The sequence below is a fragment of the Erpetoichthys calabaricus genome, chromosome 3 (genome assembly GCF_900747795.2).
Source record: "Erpetoichthys calabaricus chromosome 3, fErpCal1.3, whole genome shotgun sequence".
Lineage (NCBI taxonomy): Eukaryota > Metazoa > Chordata > Cladistia > Polypteriformes > Polypteridae > Erpetoichthys > Erpetoichthys calabaricus.
Window position 1 is genome coordinate 96937207 of NC_041396.2, and position 20949 is coordinate 96958155.

Sequence of the window (20949 nt, forward strand, 5' to 3'; positions counted from 1 at the left end):
GTCATCCTTTTTCCTTGCTTCGGCAAGAAAGCAGGCTTTTTATTTAATCCACGGGTTCTCCACTATTTTATTGTTCGTTTATTACGATTGTTATAGTTCTCTTTGTATACCACGTTGTTAGTTCAGCACTCTGATTGTAATATGATCAAGCCGTGTAAGCTTACTGTTGAGAATGCAACGTATAGTTGTACAGGAGAAAAGCAATCTTGCCTGAAATCAATGGCAACCTTTTGTAGGTCTATGAACTTAATTTAAACTTTAGGTTTACACAGTGCTTTGTTTCTGAAGTACCTGCACTCATGAATATGTCTGTATGCGTCAGTCGCTTCATATTCTTTTCCTACATTATCAATTGTGTAATGTTATATAAAAATAATGCAATTATATGGGGTTTGTCGAAAGGTGCCCCAACACTCTGACCTTGTTTGTCTTGTCTTATCTGCATTCGACTTTCAACAAAGGAAAGGTTTCTTGTAGTTATGGCAGATCCAAGGTGAGTGAGCTTTTGTACCCAATGGGACAGTTTAGAAGTCCTATGTGACAAATATTGTGACAAATGGCAAAACAGGAGAATTGTCCTTGTAATTTCCAAGAGTCAATACACTAAGTCATAGGCACAATCATTAAAGTAAATGGACAAAATCAAAGACAAAGTCAAATCTCTCTATTATAAAAGGAAATCTTGAGACAAAACTTTTTGCCAAGAGATAATTTCAAATCCCGCGTGACACACACATGGTCCAATCCCCTGTCATTTGTGTGAATGCTTTTGTCAGACACAGTTCCTGCGCACTCAAAACTCATTCGTTTGCTAGGAGATCTTTTCAAGTCCTGTACTCCCGTGAGATGAGACTTTTGCTAGGAGATCTTTTCAAGTCCCACACTCCTCTCAACCATATTCAACAACACACACGATCCAATCATCTCTCTTTCGTGTGAATGCTTTTGTCAGACACAGTTCCTGCATTCTCAACAATCACTTGTGTGAATGCTTTTGTCAGACACACTTCCTGCACTCTCAGCTCTTATAAACTTTTACATTTTCCTCATTTTAAGTTGTTTATAAAAACAGAAGTGTTACAGTAAAAGCATAATTTTAAAAAGTATTTGCGTGCTAATTTCAAAGCCAAATAGAATGAAAACGTTTAACTCAACAAAAACCTCTAACGCAACATGAAACATTTCTTTCAATTTATTACATTTTACTATTTTTTACTATGGTTAATTACTCGCTGCAATGTAAAGTTGTTAGCTCTATTATGCATATGTAACAATTCCCATGAAAATAACAATCACTTTAAATAATACATCTGGTAACCCAAGCGATCAGGGGGCAGAGCCCTCTAGTCTAATTTAAAATTGAAACTAGAAATCTTCATTTACTTGTATGCTCAAGTGCTAGTATCTGACTAGGTCTTCCTTTCAATTGCTCAAGATTCAGACACTGTGAAATTCAGGATGCTATCTTATGTTTCTCATATCAAGCTGTTATCATTTTTTATATTTTTATGGTTTTTTTTGGAAACATTACATTGTGTATGTCTGTTTTTATGGGAGCCTATATTTTGTGTGGTGGTTTCTACGGACACTGTCATTTTGGAGCTTTCGGTTGCTGTGATACTACTTGGTTGCTATGCATGTGATGCATGTGCTATGTGTCTCATGATATCATGGCCACCATGTTATAAATGATGACCACACACAATAAATAGCATCCAAACTTTGTTGTAAAATAAAGGAATGACATGCAGTGACAAAACCTTTAAAAAAATCCTGGTTATGATTCTGGTTTGGTTAATCAATTTGAATTTAGTGAACTCTTCTTAAACCAATGTGATAATCTACTGACCTTTGGTGTTTTGATTCTAGATATGTCTGACTTCCATTTGGAAATATCCCTAATATCTCTGCTACTCGATTCTTAACTTCATTTCATCTGGATTACTTCTGATGATTACACTTTTGGTCAGAACAACATGTTCTTATCATCTAGTAATAATAACATCAACCACACATGAAGCAGAAAATGGGACCAAGGTGGTTTAGAGACAATTTGATTTGGTTTTAACAATTTGATCTCATTTGCTTTAAAAAAATAGCAACAAAATATTTTAAAATTGATAAATAGAAAATTGACTCCAATTTATTTACGTTTAGGACTTTTCTGAATGACATTAAAATGGAAAAAGAATTTACTTATTCATGGTGGTTTTTGCAACAGCTTTCATTTATATGTCAAAGCTTTATTTAGCAATTTGTTTTAAAATGACCAATTCCAGTTTAAGTAAAGGAAATAAATCAGTAGAAAATGCAACAGAAAGCCACAGACGATGCACACATTTATATTTTACCTGTAACAGTGGCTGTACGTTTGCAATTGTAGAGGATAGCTAGTTCTCCAAAAACATCCCCCTTTGTTAAAGTGCGTAGATAACGACCAGCTTGAGTAACATTGAGCTCACCATCTGAAAGAATACAACATCATAAAAACAGATGAACAAAATTAATAAAATGGAATGGGTTAACAAAATAAATCACAGCAATAACGAACATTCAGTCCAAGCATTTAACTGCAACTAGATTATCCTCCTTCTGCTTTTGCACATTAATTCTTAATTAGTTCTTAATCCTAAACATTTAGGATTGGTTAAGAAAGAGATGAAATTCATAACTGACAAAAATTTATATGATTATGATGGAAGATTGAATAGTTATTCATTTACAGTAATTGTGTAATGCTTCAATTATTATAGTAGGTTAGGAGACATGCAGTTTGGGAAAACATAAATAATATACTAAAAGTAAATAAATGTAAAACTTTAAAATACAAAATATTAAATGCGTTATACACACAAAGGTTCTGGGATGATCTGAGTCAAAAGCTAAGCTCATTTCACACTTGCTGCAATGCAGGTTGTAACCCATGTCTCTTAAATAGTAGATACAATTCCATATACTGCAGTTTGAAAGGATCTTCTTGGGTTGGAAGAGTGTTAATCCATGCTGGGATTAACTCGGTTAATAAAATGGTTTGGATTGGATTGGTGGGAAGTGTATTGGAGCTTGCAGTGGTGATCATAGCTCACAATTTTAAATTCCATTGTGAATGATAGAGAACACTCTTGACATGTCTATCAAACCAGGATGAATGTTAAGTAATTAAAACTGTTTTCACTTATAAAAAAACAATAACACAAGGGGAAAAGTATTAAAATAATATGATCTAATGTGGCAAAAATAAAACCTTAGCTGCCCCTCTGGACCTAGGTAATACAAGACTTGGAACCCCGAGTGCCTGCCTCCTCATTCCTTTAATTCATTTCCAATGAGTCTTTGTCCTAACCTCGTCCTCTCTTCCTCTCACCAGTCAAAACCTTGTCCTAATCGGTACATGACTCCAAGTCCAAAAAGCATTGCATCAAAAGATGCTTTTAAGGAACAGTCCAAATCATGCCATGGTGAATCCCCAAACTCATCTGAAGTCACGATTTTCCTGTGAAACTCCTGGGAACCTCCACCTAGCTGCCCTAGTTGTCCTTGCAGTCGTGACCCCTTGTTCTTTTTTAAAGTTCTGCTGGACCCTCTGGCTACATGATTATTCAATCTGAGTAGCAAGGAGACTGATAAAACATACAGGATTTCTGTATTGCTACCTAGTTGTGAATTTCCCCTTGGGATTAATAAAGTATCTATCTATCTATCTATCTATCTATCTATCTATCTATCTATCTATCTATCTATCTATCTATCTATCTATCTATCTATCTATCTATCTATCTATCTATCTATCTATCTATCTATCTATCTATCTATCTATCTATCTATCTATCTATCTATCTATCTATCTAGTTTCCTAGGGTAACTCATGTTATGTTCTATGTGCCTTCAGTATTCTTCTGTTCCCCAACTCTGAGGTGCCTTTGTTTAGGATACTCATTACTGCCCCATGTCAGCAATGGCCCATGTACATAGTATCACACACTGGAGCTTGGTGAGTGATTTGTGGAGTCTGCCATGAAGATGCAGGGCAATAGATAGTGGAAACAGTTGCGGTTAATAACTAAAGTCTCTTTTGCCCTATCCACTATCGCCAATCAAGTAATCAGCAGCCAATGAAATGCCAATGAAAAGCAACAACCAGCAATGCCCATTCATCCATCTTCCAAGCCTGCGCTTTATCCTGAGTAGGGTTGCAGGAAAGCTAGTGCCTGCTACAGCAGGCACAGGAACAATATATGGACTGGGCACCAGTCTATCGCCGGGTGAATGTAAACCCATCTGGTAATTCCAGGCAAACATACAATGTCACATGGAAGGATGTGTTAAAGAAACAAGGATGTAGTGAATGCAAATGGAAATGATAATTATACAATGATTTCCTTTCCCAGCTGAATATTATGGCTTATGGCAAATTAAATGGGGTATTCCTCCAGGGCTCCAAATCTTTATCATTTTTGTGTCTTTTATTTTACAGCAGGCCGAAGTACACCAGCTACTTCTGCAAGGACACCTTCCATGATGGCATCTTACGCTACAACACTTGTATGGTGCCTATTAAGAGCATTTCCAACCCTGTGACCAAACTTTATACAATGGGTGACCGACCCTTTGCAGCTGCTGCTCCATGGCTCTGGAATGCCCTACCAGAGAGCCTAAGAACACAGCAGATTGTGGGGTGTTTGAAAGAACAGCTAAAGACTTGTCTATTTAGGTAAGCATATTAAGAATGCTATAATTATTGTTGTTTTATCTCTGATTTTATCTTGCTTTGCCTTTGTTTAAACTTTTTATGTTGCACTTTGAGATTTACTGCTAATGTAAAGTGCCCTATAAATAAAATGCATTATTAGTATTATTATTATATTTCCACTCCTGACTACACTTTACTTGACATAAAATACAAATAGACTTTCATTTACATTTATTGTCTAGTTTTCAGTTATTCAGGCAATAATTACTATGAACATACGAGGGTTGTCTGGGTTCCGCGCGGAATCACTCGAAATAAGTAGCCAAGGATTTTTTTTTCTATTTTTCTCATGTACTTTGATCCTTTTTAAACTTTTTCCAAGTATTCACTGCCAACATCAATGCACTTTTGGACTCTTCTGACCCACGCCGCAAAACACTCGCGAAAGGCTGTCTTTGGGAGGTTGTTCAGCTGTTCTTTGACAGCTGCAATCAGTTCCTCTCGAGTTTCGAAGTTGTGGCCTCGCAGGGGTTCTGTCACCTTCGGGAAGAGCCAAAAGTCACATGGTGCAAGATCAGGCGAGTAGAGTGGCGGGTTCAAAATGTTGACACCACTGTCTTCAATGAAATGCTTCGTCACATTAGCCGTGTGGGCTGGCGCATTGTCATGATGCAAAAAGTGCCTTCGCAAGTTCTTGGACCGGCCTCTAGCCATTGCAGAAAAACGTCAGGCAGGCACTGAGTGGTGTGCCACTCAGAGGTCACAGTTTTCCTCTCCATCAGCGGAATTGACGCGACAATGCCATCGATGTTGAAAAAGATGGCAAACATGGTGCGTTCCACTGAGCGGATTAAACCATCAGAAAAGTCATAAAAAATCATCACTCGAAAGTCACGCACGGACGGAGTCGGGAGCTTCGCCGCTAGCGCTGGCTGTGCACTCTCAGTTCGTTTGCTTCTCGTGTTCATTCTGAAGGAAGAGAGGGAGCAAAACATCTGAACAAAAACATGCAACCAGTTGAATAATCCCTCTACACAGCAGAACAGGTTTCGACAGGCTGACATTCGACAAACGATAAAATTCCGCGCGGAACCCAGACAACCTTCGTACAGAGCAAGCTCTTTTTTAAGTGTACCAATAACAACTGGTGATTGTTAATATATAGGCTTTTTATGATGTACATGTATTATGGCGCACATCTAACTTATCAATCTTCATAAGGCTACTCAAAGCAATTATTAAGAAAATAACATGGATGACATCAATCAGCTTTCATTAAACATAGTCTCTCTGGTACTTGGGTTGAAAAAAAATTAATTTGAAATGCTAGTGTGATAGAGGCTCATCACCATCACCACTGCTTTGTTGGTGATTCTCCAGGTTTACCCAGGTTAGTTACTGTAGTTTGCCTCCAAGTCTTTTTCCTTCACTTTCTATGGTTCTGGGCATTCTTTGAAGTGACAACCATTCTTTTCTATCATCTGACCCCCTCCTGCAACCCTATCTTCTTTAGCCATTCCCTCCACCTCCATTACGGTTCACCTCTTCCTCTAGTCATCCTTTACCTTTCAATCAAAATGCCCAAACTACATTAGTCTGTTTCTCCTCAGCACAATATCTATCACATCCACATCAAGTCTTCCCATTAACACTGCATTCATCTCTCTGTTACTTCATGACACTCCGCACATCCTTCTCATTATTCCCAATTCCATTCCTGATACGTAGCTTTACTTCATGTTCTGCTTTGATATCCCATATCTCACTCCCTCACAGCCTTCTTTTCATACAGCTTTTAATTTATAAATGCTGGACTGGTTCTTTTAGGAATCAGAATTTTGGGAGAGCTTCTGCAATTTCTTCCATGCATCTCTCACCCTCGATATCACTGCTGTGTCTGCACTCAGTATGTCACTTAAGTAGCAAAATTTCCCTAATTTCTTTAAAACATCTTCTTTACTGCCACACAAATTTATAGTTACTATTTCTGTATTCTGTACCCAGGTTGTGCACTTTCTACAAACAAGGGTTGCACTTGCCACCATCCGTCTTCCTTTAACGCTTCTAAATTTGTATGTGCCCTCTTCTACCAAACTGTGCATTGGATTGGGTTTCTCACAACACCTTTACCACACACTGCATGGTCATGCTTCAACATATTTCACACCTCCTGCTTCGTTTTCTCAAGCCACCACTTCATTCTTTCTTTAAGTTACCTTAGAGGCCTTTCACTTCTTTCGTTTGCTTAGATTGTACTTCACCAATGATTCATCAAAATGGATGCCGAAAACCATAAAGTCAAAAACTGTGTTGTCATTGGCTATGGTACATGAAGGAGATGGTTCTGGTAGATATTGTCTAGTTGAGAATAAATCTAGTATAACACATACAGTGATAAAATGAGACTCATTTTAGTGTTGATGTGTGTGTCTTAATAAGTAGGTAAGTAAATAAACCTTTCAGCTACAATTACAGATACAGTACAAGTTTCAGATTTAGAAACAACTAAAAATAATACATTTTGGACACACATAACAATGAAGGTAGACACTAATTTTCTTAATGTTAATGAAAATAGTAATCATTAATAATATGTTATTACTAATAATAAAAAGTAAAAAGTATCAATGTATAAGTTGTAGTTAGAATAATCACCAATTGCTTGACAACAGGTATCCTGACTGGGATGAACCATGTAATAAAAACAAATTTTAACTTTATAAAAAGACATTTTTTTTTACCTGCTACAATATATAGGGTATTTCCTTCTGAACCCTCTCTGATGATGACTTTGCCCTGGTTGCATTCATCCCAGGATAAACACTCCACCATCATGTTAATTTGTTCCTCATCCAGACGGTTCAGGAAGTCATTCTGGCGAATAGCCTTAATAATCAGACTTCTTTCACTGTAAAATAATTAAAAGGGGAATTTATGCATACAATGTGTTAAGGAAAGATAATTTACTAAATAAGGCAATAAAACAGTATGAAGCAGGAAATCGGGAAAGCTTAGTGGTTTGTATTACTTCCTCACACTGATTTGAAACTGCTTTCAGATCAATTTCAGTTTCAGTTGTCTCTTTTGTTTGCATGAACCTTTCTGTAAGCATTTTGGATTCCTCCTACATTGGTGACTTCAAATTATCCCCATAAGAGTGAGTATGCAATGTAATGGACTGACATCTAATCCAGGGTTGGCTCCTGCCTTGTGTGATAACCCAGAATTGACAGAAATGGGATCAGAAAATTAATGGTTGACTGGGCAATTAGATGAAATCAGATTAGATCTTTGTTTTCTTTTATGCTGTGACAGCATAGTGAAATTCTTGTGCCACAATTGCTTTGGTGGGGGTTTGCAGGAATATATATATAATCAATAAGACAATAAGATGATATTTAAATAAATAAACACAAAAAATAAGAGTAGCAGAAGAATGGCCTGATGTACATAGTGCAAAACTGTACAGACATATGGACCACACAGTTTAACAGTAGCACAAAAAACGTGAAGATGGCAGTACAAATACAGCAGAATTATACATAAACCACTGGGTACAGTAAACGTCAGGTAAGAACACATTAGCAAGAGTTCAGAGAGGCTCTGGTAGTGGATACCAGAAAAAAGAAGTGAAAACAGAGGATAAGCTGGACATCAGAGAGGATGGATGCAGCCCTACTCACACACCGGGTGGAGTAGATGGCATGAAACTGTGGAAGTTCTGCTCTAATGATTTTAGAAGCAATATGGATGTTCCTTTGGAGGAGTATGTGATCCTGGCAAGTCAGGAGACCAAACCGCATTGTGATGCATCTGGTCAGGATACTTTCAATAGTGCAGTGGTAGAAGATCACCAGGATTTTGCTTCCACCCCCAAAGCTCTTTAGCCTTCTCAGTAAAAAGCATTTGCTAAGTCTTTTTGAGGATGCAGGTGATGTTGACAGACAACTGATAGCAATCAGTGACCTGGACGCCCAGGAACCTGGAGCTTTGATTTGGAGTGGAGTGTAAGTGCCTTTGTTCTTCCCGAAGTACACTTATGTGCAGACGTCCCAGAGGCAGTTTGTCAACAGCCTCTCAGGTTACTTCAGTAAAAAAAAACTTATTTCTTCATATATGTGCCTCTACAGACCTCTGTATAAACTTTAAATGCAAATGTTTGTCATTTGCTCCAATAAAGTATTATGTATAAAAGACCAAGGGATATCCTCTAGCTGCATATTGGAAAAAAATGAAGAGCATTTAAATAATTATACTTCTCTAACAATTTTTTCTATACAACATGCGTTGATTTTCCTTAATATATTGTTATCTATATTACAATAGCATCTACTGGAGTGCCATGGGAATGTAGAGTTTTTGCTATTGTGATGTCTTTATTTTATTTAACTTTTATTTAAAGAAGTAGGTCATTTGAGAATCACTTCATATACTATACTGTACCCAGGAGGTTCAGCATAATAAAATAAAACCACAAACTCACACATTGCAAATACAAAAATTCAATGAAATATTGTTGCATTTTGGGTATTTAACAAGTACACAAAATGTTAAAACTGATTAGGAAGAGTGTGCTATTGTCTTTAATTAACTGCAGAGGCTGAAGAGAAAAGCCCCAAATAACCTGAAGTCATTCATGCAAATAAGTGAAGAAATTTAAAAAAATGAGTAACAATATTAAAACTGCCTATAAAAATAATAGCTGTCCTAAATGTTGTGTACCTCAGCCTAAAATTAGTTGGTATCATAAGTTCATTTATTGCAAAGCTGAAACAGTTAACATCAATTAAGACTGATTTCTCTGTGGTCCTTTGGGACATATTCAGATTACATATGAAGGTATAGTATGTTAAATAAATATTCTTAGTGATGTACTGTATATTAGGTTGCCTCTAATTTCTGTGTTCTTATATATGTGCTAATTTGATTAAAATAAACAGACAAATCAATTCACTGCATGTTGTTTAAAAGGAGTGCTTTCCATTTAATTATTGTAAACTGTTCCTTTCCATTACCTTTATTACCCAACATATGATATCTTTGTGTTTGAGAAAGACTCAATAAAAAATATCTTTTTACCTTGCAGACTTATGAATCATTTTCAGAGATATGTCCCAGTCTTCTGGTGAAGGTTCAGGTGCGATAGCCGTGGTGCGGCTAATCCTTCCTAGTTGATCACTGTCCGAGCTTGAACGATTACATGAGATTTCTGAGAATCATAAATAAATAAATAATAGGAAACCTAACTAAAAAGGTCACACTGTGAAGTACATTTGCAGTGTCGATATATACTGCAGCAAATAACAAATGTATATCATGCACACTGCTTCTGCTTACTTTTTTGACTCTCTTCTCTCTGTCTCATTTACACTAATTTTATTATAGCACATTCATGTGTTTTGTATTGATAAGCACAAACCCAAGAATAAAATATTAGTTTACAGAACACCATAATACATAGATACAAATAAATAAAGTAAGTACATAAGTAAAGTAAGTAAATAAGTAAATTCAAATTGGAGACTATTATTTGTCAAGACCATCTGGATTTTTTCCGTAAAAGCCAAAGACAGATTCCTTACAATTGAGTCTTGGAGACTAATAAAATAATACAAGAAGTAGTGCAGTCACAGCCAAGGTTAAAATAGATCAATCATCAAGTTAAGTAGTCATTGTAATAATTGAGATTAATCAAATTTAGTAGTAGTTGTGATCAATCATCAAGTTGAGTAGCAGTTGTTGTAAATGAGATCAGTCATCAAGTTGGGGAGTAGTTGTAATAGATGAGATCAATCTTTAAGTAGAGTAATAGTTGTAGTAGCTGAGACCAATCATCAAGTTAAGGAGTGGTTTTGTTGTTGAGATCAATCATCAAGTTGAGCAATAGTTATAATAGTTGAGATCAAGCATCAAGTTATGGAGTAGTTACAATAGTTGAGATCAATCATCAAGTTGAGTAGCAGTTGTAGTATTTAAGATCAGTCATCAAGTTTAGGAGTAGTTGTTGTAGCTGAGATCAATCATTAAGTTGGGGAGTAGTTGTAGTAGTTGAGATCAATCATTAAGCTGTGTAGTAGTTGTTGTGGGAGTAGCAGTATGAGTAATAATATTGTCACTCAAACCAGTGTTTGAAGTAGAAGAAAGAAGTAATGGGATGCTGCAATTTACGCACATTAACATCTGTACCCCATAATATTGTGAAACCAGTAACTTCTGTTTTTGTCAGAAGTATGGAAATAACACAGAATATAATCTGACTCATGTAAGATATATATTTCAATATTTTCTTTCATTGACAATTCTTAAAGCTTTTTAGTTCAATTTTAATTCTTTCTGATTATTTAAACTCTTTCTTAGTGAAGTTTATTCACACACTCCGTCTTGCCACTGCAGGAGACCATACACTCACTCTATTCATTTGACAGCTTAAGTTCTTGGCTTGTAGGACGGCCAAGCGAATTCAGTGACATAAATACACACTGCTAAATATAAGCAAAACAACTCCCATTTAAAGTTTTTTGTCTAGTTTTAGCATTTGTGTTTTTTGCAGTGCACTGTATTCTAGTTTATTGCTATGAACTAGTAGCTAGTCATAATTTTTTAAAATAATGAAACTACTCCTTCTGTGGTGGGTTGGCACCCTGCCCGGGTTTGGTTCCTGCCTTGTGCCCTGTGTTGGCTGGGATTGGCTCCAACAGACCCCCGTGACCCTGTGGTCGGATTCAGCGGGTTGGAAAATGGATGGATGGAAACTACTCCTTTGTCCATTATTCCAGACAATCGCCTTGCTCCAACACATTGTTGTCTCTGCTGTGACTTTTCTGCACCCATAGCATAATGAAAGAAGAGAGAGGGTGATAAGGGATCTCTGAAGTTTGTGGTAATATTACAGCTTGGCTCTGCTTCTTCTTTTCAACCATGAGAGCATGTTTTCTTAAGGAAAGGCTCCTGGGGCCTCATGTATAAACAGTGCGTAAGCACAAAAATGTTGCGTAAATACGTTTTAATGTTCAAATCGCGATGTATAAAACCTAAACTTGGCGTAAAGCCACGCACTTTTCCACGGTAGCTCATACCCTGTCGTACGTAAGTTCTCCGCTCGGTTTTGCAGACTGGTGGCACCCAGCGTCAAAGCAGTGCTACTGTTCCTGTGAGGTTATCCTTTCTTTTTCAGATCCACATCCCTGACGCGGCTTTATAAATAAACTGAAATTAACCGCATATTGTTTATTAGTTTAATGCATCTGATTGTAATTAACCTGTAACAATATAATGGTCCACAGAATGGTCAAACTATTCCAAATACCATAACTGCTTTAGCGTTGTTACTCTCACTGCACCTTCTTCTTCTTCTTTCAGCTGCTCCACTTAGGGGTTGCCACAGCAGATCTTTTTCCATATTACTCTCACTGCACTACTCGTATTTACTGTATATCACTGTATCTGAGTGTGAATCACAGCTGTACAGCAGCTGATTGGAAAGAGAATTATCGGTATACAGCATCAAGTGCACGCTGCCTCAGCCATTTACTATTTGAACTGCTCTCATCTGACAAATGCTTCAGAGTCTTTCCTGTACTGACCTCGCGGTTCGGAAACAGTTTCATCCCAAGAACTATAAACGCACTCAATCAGTCCATCAAGAGCTCCTTGTAGAACTGTTTGTACTTATAAGTACAATTACCTCACTGTAAACTTGCGATACAGTTATAATATTGCACAACCTGAGTCACTTTATAAAGCGCGTATTACATATGATGACGATATCATTTTTAAGATGAAATGCAGCAAAATATGTTTATTATATTATACAGATAAAACTTTAACTTTAACTACATGGTGCCACAGCGCTAGCGAGGAGCTGGAGCATCGTTTACGGTTTGCTCCTGCCTCACTCTGTATTCTTGCTGTGGCTGGCGCGACACTGGAAGGATAGATGGATAGAATAATTAAACATGATATTTCAATGTTCAATAAAAGTTTTGAAGAATCGGCTTTCTAAGCTTACTGATGGCTTAACGTCTATTACAGAGCAGATTGTGTGGCGATTGGGTATTTGGAGAAAGAAAAGTAAGGACAGGAATTGGGGGTTAGTACATTTGAAAGAGATAGTACTTCTGTAATAAAGTATTTCATCGAAGGTCGTGCATGGCGCAGAAAGCATCTTGCGTGAGACATGAACAATCACTGCACCACCGTGTTCCCATGTTTAATAACATGCTTTAACTCCTATCATCATGAAAATGATATCACGTATACTTCTCAGTATTTTAATTATTCAGAAAGCTGTAATATTACGAATGTAATGAATTCTGTGTCCTGTCGGAGGAAGAGAAAGCCCGGAAGCACGAAGTGATTCACACACATAGAAGATCAAATACAAAACAAAGCATTTAACGTGCTACTTTAGTTACGATGGGACTTGAGAAACTAGTAAATTAAACGATTTTAAGATGAAGTTTATGATGTTCTACTTTAATGACAAAATAAACTACGTGATTAAAATGGAAATTTCAAGATTAAAGTTGACATTTCGTGCTTTTTTCACACTGTGTGCCTTTTTTTTTCTCTGTACCCTAATAAGCTTTCATATGACACTAAGACGGTGGGCTACGACTCGCCTTTTCATGGCGACTTTGATATGTGACAACTTCTTTTTTATTTCGGGCAATGTGCGACTTTATGAACCTGAGCTCAGTGTCACTTGATCAACTTCCTTTTGTTGTTTATACCACTGTTTAAACCAACAAATAGTAAGCTTTTCTTGCCTCCACTTGGTATTCGCTGAAATTCTTCTATTTTCCCTCATAGTTTTGACATTGTCTTTTCATAGAAGGCTGAGCTTAAGGTCTATTTATATTGATTTGCATATTCAAAGAGGCATAATTCTGGGAGGAGTCGGAACAGCAGGAGTGTGCACGTGCGTTAATTTTCACGCTGACCGGGGTTTATGTAGTGGAAAAACGTGGAAGCTGGCGTTCACACAGATTTATGCTCTGGATTTTTTTGTGCGTAAGTACATTTCCGCTTTTTTGCTTGCGTCATGTTATAGTGCGAATTCTACACACGGCGTTATGCATGAGGCCCCTGGTGCATTGCTATATACAGTACATACTTAACAGCTCTATGCAGTGATCAATTAACCCCTTAAAAATACATATATTGTAAGGGATGGCCAGCAGCCATTAAAGGAACACTTTGAAGACACTTCAGATCTCAATTGGAAAAATATCATATTGGATATATGTACTGATATGGACTGGGTAATGTGTTAGGAAGGAAAGGATGCCACATCGTTTGATGGAAATGAAAATTATCAACCTACAGAGGGCTGAATTCAAAGACACCCCAAAAAATCAAAGTGAAAAAATGATGCAGCAGGCTAGTCCATTTCGCCGAAATTTCATTGCAGCAACTCAGAATCGTACTCGATAGTTTCTATGTCCCCCATGTGCTTGTATACATGCCTGACAATGTCTGGGGGGACCATGCTCCTAATAAGACGATGGATGGTGTCCTGGGGGATCTCCTCCCAGATCTGGGCCAAATCATCACTGATCTCCTGGACAGTCTGAGCTACAACCTGGCAATGTCGGATGGACCGAAACATAATGTCCCAGAAGTGTTCTATTGGATTTAGGTCAGGCGAGCATGGGGGCCAGTCAATGGTATCAATTCCTTCATCCTCCAGGAACTGCCTGCATACTCTCGCCACATGAGGTTGGGCATTGTTGTGCACCAGGAGGAACCCAGGACCCACTGCACCAGCATAGGGTCTGACAATGGGTCCAAGGATTTCATCCCGATACCTAATGGCAGTCAAGGTGCCGTTGTCTAGCCTGTAGAGGTCTGTGCGTCCCTCCATGGATATGCTTCCCCAGACCATCACTGACCCACCACCAAACCGTTCATGCTGAACGATTTTACATGCAGCATAACATTCTCCATGGTTTCTCCAGATCCTTTCACGTCTGTCACATGTGCTCAGGGTGAACCTGATTTCATCTGTGATAAACACAGGGTGCCAATGGTGGACCTGCCAATTCTGGTATTCTATGGCAAATGCCAATCGAACTCCGCGGTGCCGGGCAGTGAGCACAGGGCCCACTAGAGGACGTCAGGCCCTCAGGTCACCCTCATAAAGTCTGTTTCTGATTGTTTGGTCAGAGTCAAACACACCAGTGGCCTTCTGGAGGTCATTTTGTAGAGCTCTGGCAGTACTCATCCTGTTCCTCCTTGCCCAAAGGAGCAGATACTAGTCCTGCTGATGGGTTAAGGACCTTCTACAGCCCTGTGCAGCTCTCCTAGAGTAACTACCTGTCTCCTGGAATCTCCTCCATGCCCTTGAGACTGTGCTGGGAGACACAGAAAACCTTCTGGCAATGGCACATAGTGATGTGCCATCCTGGAGAAGGTGGACTACCTCTGCAACCTCTGTAGGGTCCAGGTATCGCCTCATGCTATCAGTAGTGACACTGACAGTAGCCAAATGCAAAACTAGTGAAAAAACAGTCCAAAAAGATGAGGAGGGAAAATGTCAGTGGTCTCCACCTGTTAAACCATTCCTGTTTTGGGGGTCATCTCATTGTTACCCCTCTATTGCACCTGTTGTTAATTTCATTAACATCAAAGGGGCTGAAAATGATTAACAATCCCCTCTGCTACTTAACTGACCAGATCAGTATCCCAGAAGTTTCAATGACTTGATGCTATACTCTGATTAAAAAGTGTTCATTTAATTTTATATTTTATTTATATATATATATATATATATATATATATATATATATATATATATATATATATATATATATATATATATATACTATATAAATTGACAAGTTTAAGCAACTCAGGCTTCGACATTATGATCATTAAAACTGTGAAACTGATACTTAAAGGTAGATTTTTTCTTACATATCCTTCATAACTTTGAAACACAAACAAAAATTAGCTGCTAATCTTAAAACTGCAAGGTGCATGACCAGTACTTGCCATACCTTAGAAAGTGAACGAATGGTATGAGAAGTGAGGGAATGCTTCAGCTAACAAAGTACAGTGACATTCTTGCCTGTTGGTCAGCCATGATGTGTATCATGTGCTCAGCAGTCATGTAACATTGCAGATGCACACAACGGCAATGAAATGATGTCACCAACAAAAACGACATGAACAAATAATAACTTAAAAGGAAATACTACTCACATGATGCGACTTGGGCTCTGTGGGTGCGTGTGTGGCTGAGGAACTGGGCAGATGTGAGGTGTTTGGTGTGGAGTCACACTAATTATTTAATTGGTCAGCTGTGCAATGATTGCAATCAAGGCACCACACCCACAGTTGGATAAAAGAGAGCTTGGGTAGGAAACAGGTGGAAAAAAGAAAATAAGAGTGAAAGAAAAAAATGTGAAAAGGAATGAAGAAGAAGAAGAAGACAGAACTGGGCCTACCCAAGCCAGCAGGTAGTTTGGTAGACCCATGGAGGAGTGTGCAATCAATGCTCCAGGAGGCTGATTGTCTCCCTCTGAACAGTAGAAGAAGCGGGGGACAAAAAAGGATCCTTCCTAGGTATCCAGTAGGTGCCAGAAGGGCCAGTGAGGAAGATGAAGGGACTGGCTCAGAATGTCACGACAGACGCCGAAAAAGGCAGTTGTCATGAGAGCCGGAGGCTGGGGCTGCAGCTGGTGATGTCTCCTATAGCTGAGTATATCTGTAGGGTGAGCTGGGTAGATGAATGTTTTCATCTCCAATTTCCAATTTTCAATGGAACATATATGTATTCTATTGTGGATTTTAACTTTCACTGATGTTACCTATTTTTTGTGGAATATTTATTTATTGGACGTTTAAGTACTTTGTTTTTGTAATAAAAGCACTAAAGCACTTTTTCACCTTACTCTTGATGTTAGTGTCCTAATTTACCTGGCTCATCCCGGTCATGTTATAGATGGTTCCGTGTGCAAGTTGTGTCAGGCTGCTGGAGCCAACCTGAATCGTCACAAATGGCCATTAAAAATTTGTTTTTTTAAATGCCTACAAATGTAGCAGTAGCAAATCAGAGAATGTTAGTTTTTCACTTATCTTTAACATTAATCCATAATATGTTTTTGACCTGTGTTGCATCTGAAGAACTTACCTAAAGCTCCAAGCCTGGTCTGTAGTTCTTTGATCATGTTGTCCTTCTCTGTTAGTAGATTCTCTAAGGCAAAATAGACAAACACAATGTAATCAGAATTTATTCACCCCTTATTTAAAGAACAATATATTTATGGTGTTATAGTGTTTTTTCTAAAGCTTTGAATATTTTTGTCTTGATTTATACAAGACTACCTGCGTGTGGTGTTCGGGACAAATAACAACCCGAAGACTCCCTAGCAGTGTTACTATATTTTTGAACTTGCAAAGTCATCAGCTAAGAGTCATATATTGTGCGAGACAGACGTGTAGTCAAATGCAGCTGTGGCACAAATTGAGTGGGACAGACTGGAACCTGTCTCAGGCAAACATATGGTAGCTCATAGTGTGAATGTACAACTTGCATGTACCACAAAGCTGAGTTTGTCTGCTTGGGTTGAATGAGAAGTGACGTGCATGCAAGCGCCAAAAAAATTTAAAAGTGCATGCATGTGCCATCTCACCAAGTCACACTTGTATTAGCTTCTACATCTTCCGTAAAATTCACACCCACTCCTGTTGTTGTGGTTGTACATGAGCAGAGTGGAGTGCTCCATACACACACACATGCACCCATGCACACACACATGACTTTTGTAATGAGAACTAAGGAGCATGCAAGCGCCAAAAAAAACTAAAAGTGCATGCATGCATGATCTAGTGGCTGTGGTTGAGCGGACTGCTCCATACACACATACACACACACACACAGAGGTCTTTTGTTTATATATGTCTAATACTCACTATTTAAAGGCACAATTTTATTTCCATTTTGTAACATCAAAATAATGAACTGACCTACCTTGCTTGTGTAACCAGCTCCCAAATCATTACATAACATTGTTAAACCCACTTCATCTAATTCACAATAATGGGAAACTGGAGTCTATCCCAGACAACACTGGACACAGGTTAGGATAAGAGCACCACTCCATTACAGAGCCACCTCCTTTGGTTTCATTTACACACTAATTGATCAGGTCAATTCTTCAGACTTTTCAATATTTATCAGAATCAATGTGCCCTGGCAAAACACCTTGCCAGGACTTGCATTTTCAAATGTGTGTTTCAGCTCGTAAGAGGGCACTATTGTATTTCAAAGCAGGTAATTTTATCCAAAATTCTGAACACAAATCACTGCCAACACAGGCAATGACACCATGTTGTGTTTAAACCTTCCTCAAAAGCATGAATTATACACTCCATTGAACCAACAGAATATCATCGTTGATAGAAAATTAAAAAAATAAAAACTCCCAAATAAAATGAATCATTTTATTTTTGAAAATCTACAGTGTTACTTTGGGCACTGGCTCTTCACCTGTACTTAAGAAAATTCAACTATTTCATATTAAATTATATACTGCATGATCCTTACAATGGATAGAATTCAGTTGTCTAGTATCCTAAAATGAAATAAACAAATTCAGGCATTGGAGAGGTGGCTGTCACACCCATTCTCATGTGCTAAAATGAAATTAAGGACTCCTCACCGAGAAAAGCGACAATAATAATCCTGTCAGTTTGTGAAAAAATAGAAATGCATCCTGAAAATTCTTTTTTTTTATTCTTAAAGGATAAGTTCAGGTTTTTTTAAAGTGAAAGCTATAGCTACACAAACATAACATATATTAATTAGGCACATATATTTTTATGAATTAAAAAATAACTAGGCTGCTCTTGCGTTTTGTAATAGACAAGTTGGTTACCAGGGTCTGAATATTAAAAAAAAAAAAATAAAGCCCTAAAACTTAGTGAATATTTTGACTTTGAAAAGCAAAGGTTTCAATTTAACGAAACATACCATCTGCATTTCTGTTGCATGATTGCGACAACAAAAGTAAATTGGAAATAAAACATTTTATCACAGATTCTATTTTTCTGAGGTAAGGATAAGTTTCTTTCATGCTTGTCTGCTCACTTTTGGCATCACAGGTGGAGTTATTACAACCCCCCTCCCCCCCCCCCCCCCATTTGCGAAGCTAGATTGTCTTTATCCTACTTTTGCTCCTACAGTTCTGTTTCCTCAGGGGTTATGTTCTGCCATGGCTTGTAACAACAGACAGATGCTCGCTCAAATGTTATAAACATTTTTTCCTAAATAGCACCTATTTCTCACCTCTTACATTCTATGTTGTTATTTTACATAGCCTACAGAAAGAAATTTTTGACAAGTGGCAGCAACATGGTGAATAGCACACATAAGAGTTTCATTGTACTTTATACACATAACAATAAAACTTAACTGAAGTGATTACACTTTGTTGTATCTTTATATATAATCTTCATTTGGATCTTGATCTTTGTTTGTCCGCGAATTCATGTTCCCCTGACACTGCCTTGGTTGTTACTTTTGTTTACCAACACTGTCGATACCACTCTTTGTGTTTAGATCTGGCGTCAACACCTGCTTCGTTGTCGAGACTGTGGTTTTTTGTGTTTCTATCGACCGTCGTTGGCAGCACTTCGTTGTTCACCCACTTCTTGGAGTCGGCAGTCAGAGTATATAAGTCGGACACACTTCTGTGATTTTCCATCAGTCGGTGTTTGGAGTTCAAGAAAGAAGCATTGGTTCTTCCTTACTCTTTGGATTGCCACAAAGCAACCTGCGAGTTTGGAGAAAGGTTGAGAAGAGATCGTGAGAGGAAACGACAGCGTCGTGAAAACGAGACGGACTGTGAACAGAGAGAAGCAGAAATGCTCCTCCACCACCACATAATTACTATTCGGACAGTGATTCCGAGTAGGCCGTTCCTATCGAATCAATGTCCAAGGGTTTTGTTTAGTAATTTTGTTTCCTTTATAAAAAATCATAATGCTGTGCGACGAAGGGCCCAGTTCACGACTGGCAGCCGCGTTTAAACAGGGAGCCCTTCACAGACAACTTTAACACGCGCAACGTAGTTGGGCGCACATGGCTAGTTTTTAATAAAAACCTTAGATTTTTGAAAGTGCCAATTCAACGGCCTGTCATACGTTACATGGGATGCCATGCACAGGCATGATAAGAAAAAATGCTTAGATAATAAAGAAGGCAGAGTGTGGATAGAGCTCAACCACAATGAAACAGACAGAAGAGCCACTAACCAATTATCAAATTTTTAACACATGTTGAGTTGCTCTTACTGAGGATATTACAATAAAAGAACTGGAAACAATGTGTTTGACTGAGCAAACTCACTGAGTCTGCCTGATACCAATCAATCCACAAATACACACATATTCAAGCAGAACCTAGCCTTTTGAGTCAGGAATGACAGCTTTGCACTACCATTCTGTGTATGTCAAAGCATTTGATTAAAACTAAGTGTATGCCTATAATGTTTGTTCAGTTCTTATCACTTGATTGCATGTTACATGCATGATCAGTCTTTCTCTTATTAGACCACTGAACCAAAGTGTGTATTGGCCATAATGGCAACAGACGCAATATCTTTGCAAAATAACAAAATACGTTTCTGCATAATGAAAGAATATAAGAGATCAGAAGGAAGACTTTTTTCTGTTATTATTATCAGAGACGACAATTTCAACATCTCAGTAACTGTCCCTGGGACTGCAAGGTTGCTGTGGAGGAAGACAAACAGTGAAGTGAAGAGCACAGCCGAATCTTTTTAAAATGGATGAATCTCACAAGCATGTTTTGCTTTTTCTATTACTATTTTGTGATATATGTTCACTCTCGGGCGGCACGGTGGCGCAGTGGGTAGCGCTGCTGCCTCGCAGTTGGGAGACCTGGGAACCCGGGTTCGCTTCCCGGGTCCTCCCTGCGTGGAGTTTGCATGTTCTCCCCGTGTCTGCGTGGGTTTCCTCCGGGCGCTCCGGTTTCCTCCCACAGTCCAAAGACATGCAGGTTAGGTGGATTGGCGATTCTAAATTGGCCCTAGTGTGTGCTTGGTGTGTGGGTGTGTTTGTGTGTGTCCTGCGGTGGGTTGGCACCCTGCCCAGGATTGGTTCCCTGCCTTGTGCCCTGTGTTGGCTGGGATTGGCTCCAGCAGACCCCCGTGACCCTGTGTTCGGATTCAGTGGGTTGGAAAATGGATGGATGGATGGATGTTCACTCTCAAGACACACATCAATACTTA

At 38.4% G+C, this 20949-nt stretch overlaps 1 protein-coding gene across 1 annotated transcript in view; it reads right to left on the bottom strand.

The window, feature by feature from the left end:
- The window catches only part of prkg3 (protein kinase cGMP-dependent 3), a 113242-nt gene that overhangs the window by 57775 nt on the left and 34518 nt on the right, over positions 1 to 20949 (bottom strand). The window contains exons 3-6 of the mRNA XM_051924601.1: positions 16827 to 16889; positions 9770 to 9899; positions 7432 to 7598; positions 2352 to 2465 (exon numbers count right to left, since the gene is read on the bottom strand). Coding sequence (XP_051780561.1) covers positions 2352 to 2465; positions 7432 to 7598; positions 9770 to 9899; positions 16827 to 16889 — 474 coding nt within the window. The remainder of the gene's footprint in view (positions 1 to 2351; positions 2466 to 7431; positions 7599 to 9769; positions 9900 to 16826; positions 16890 to 20949) is intronic.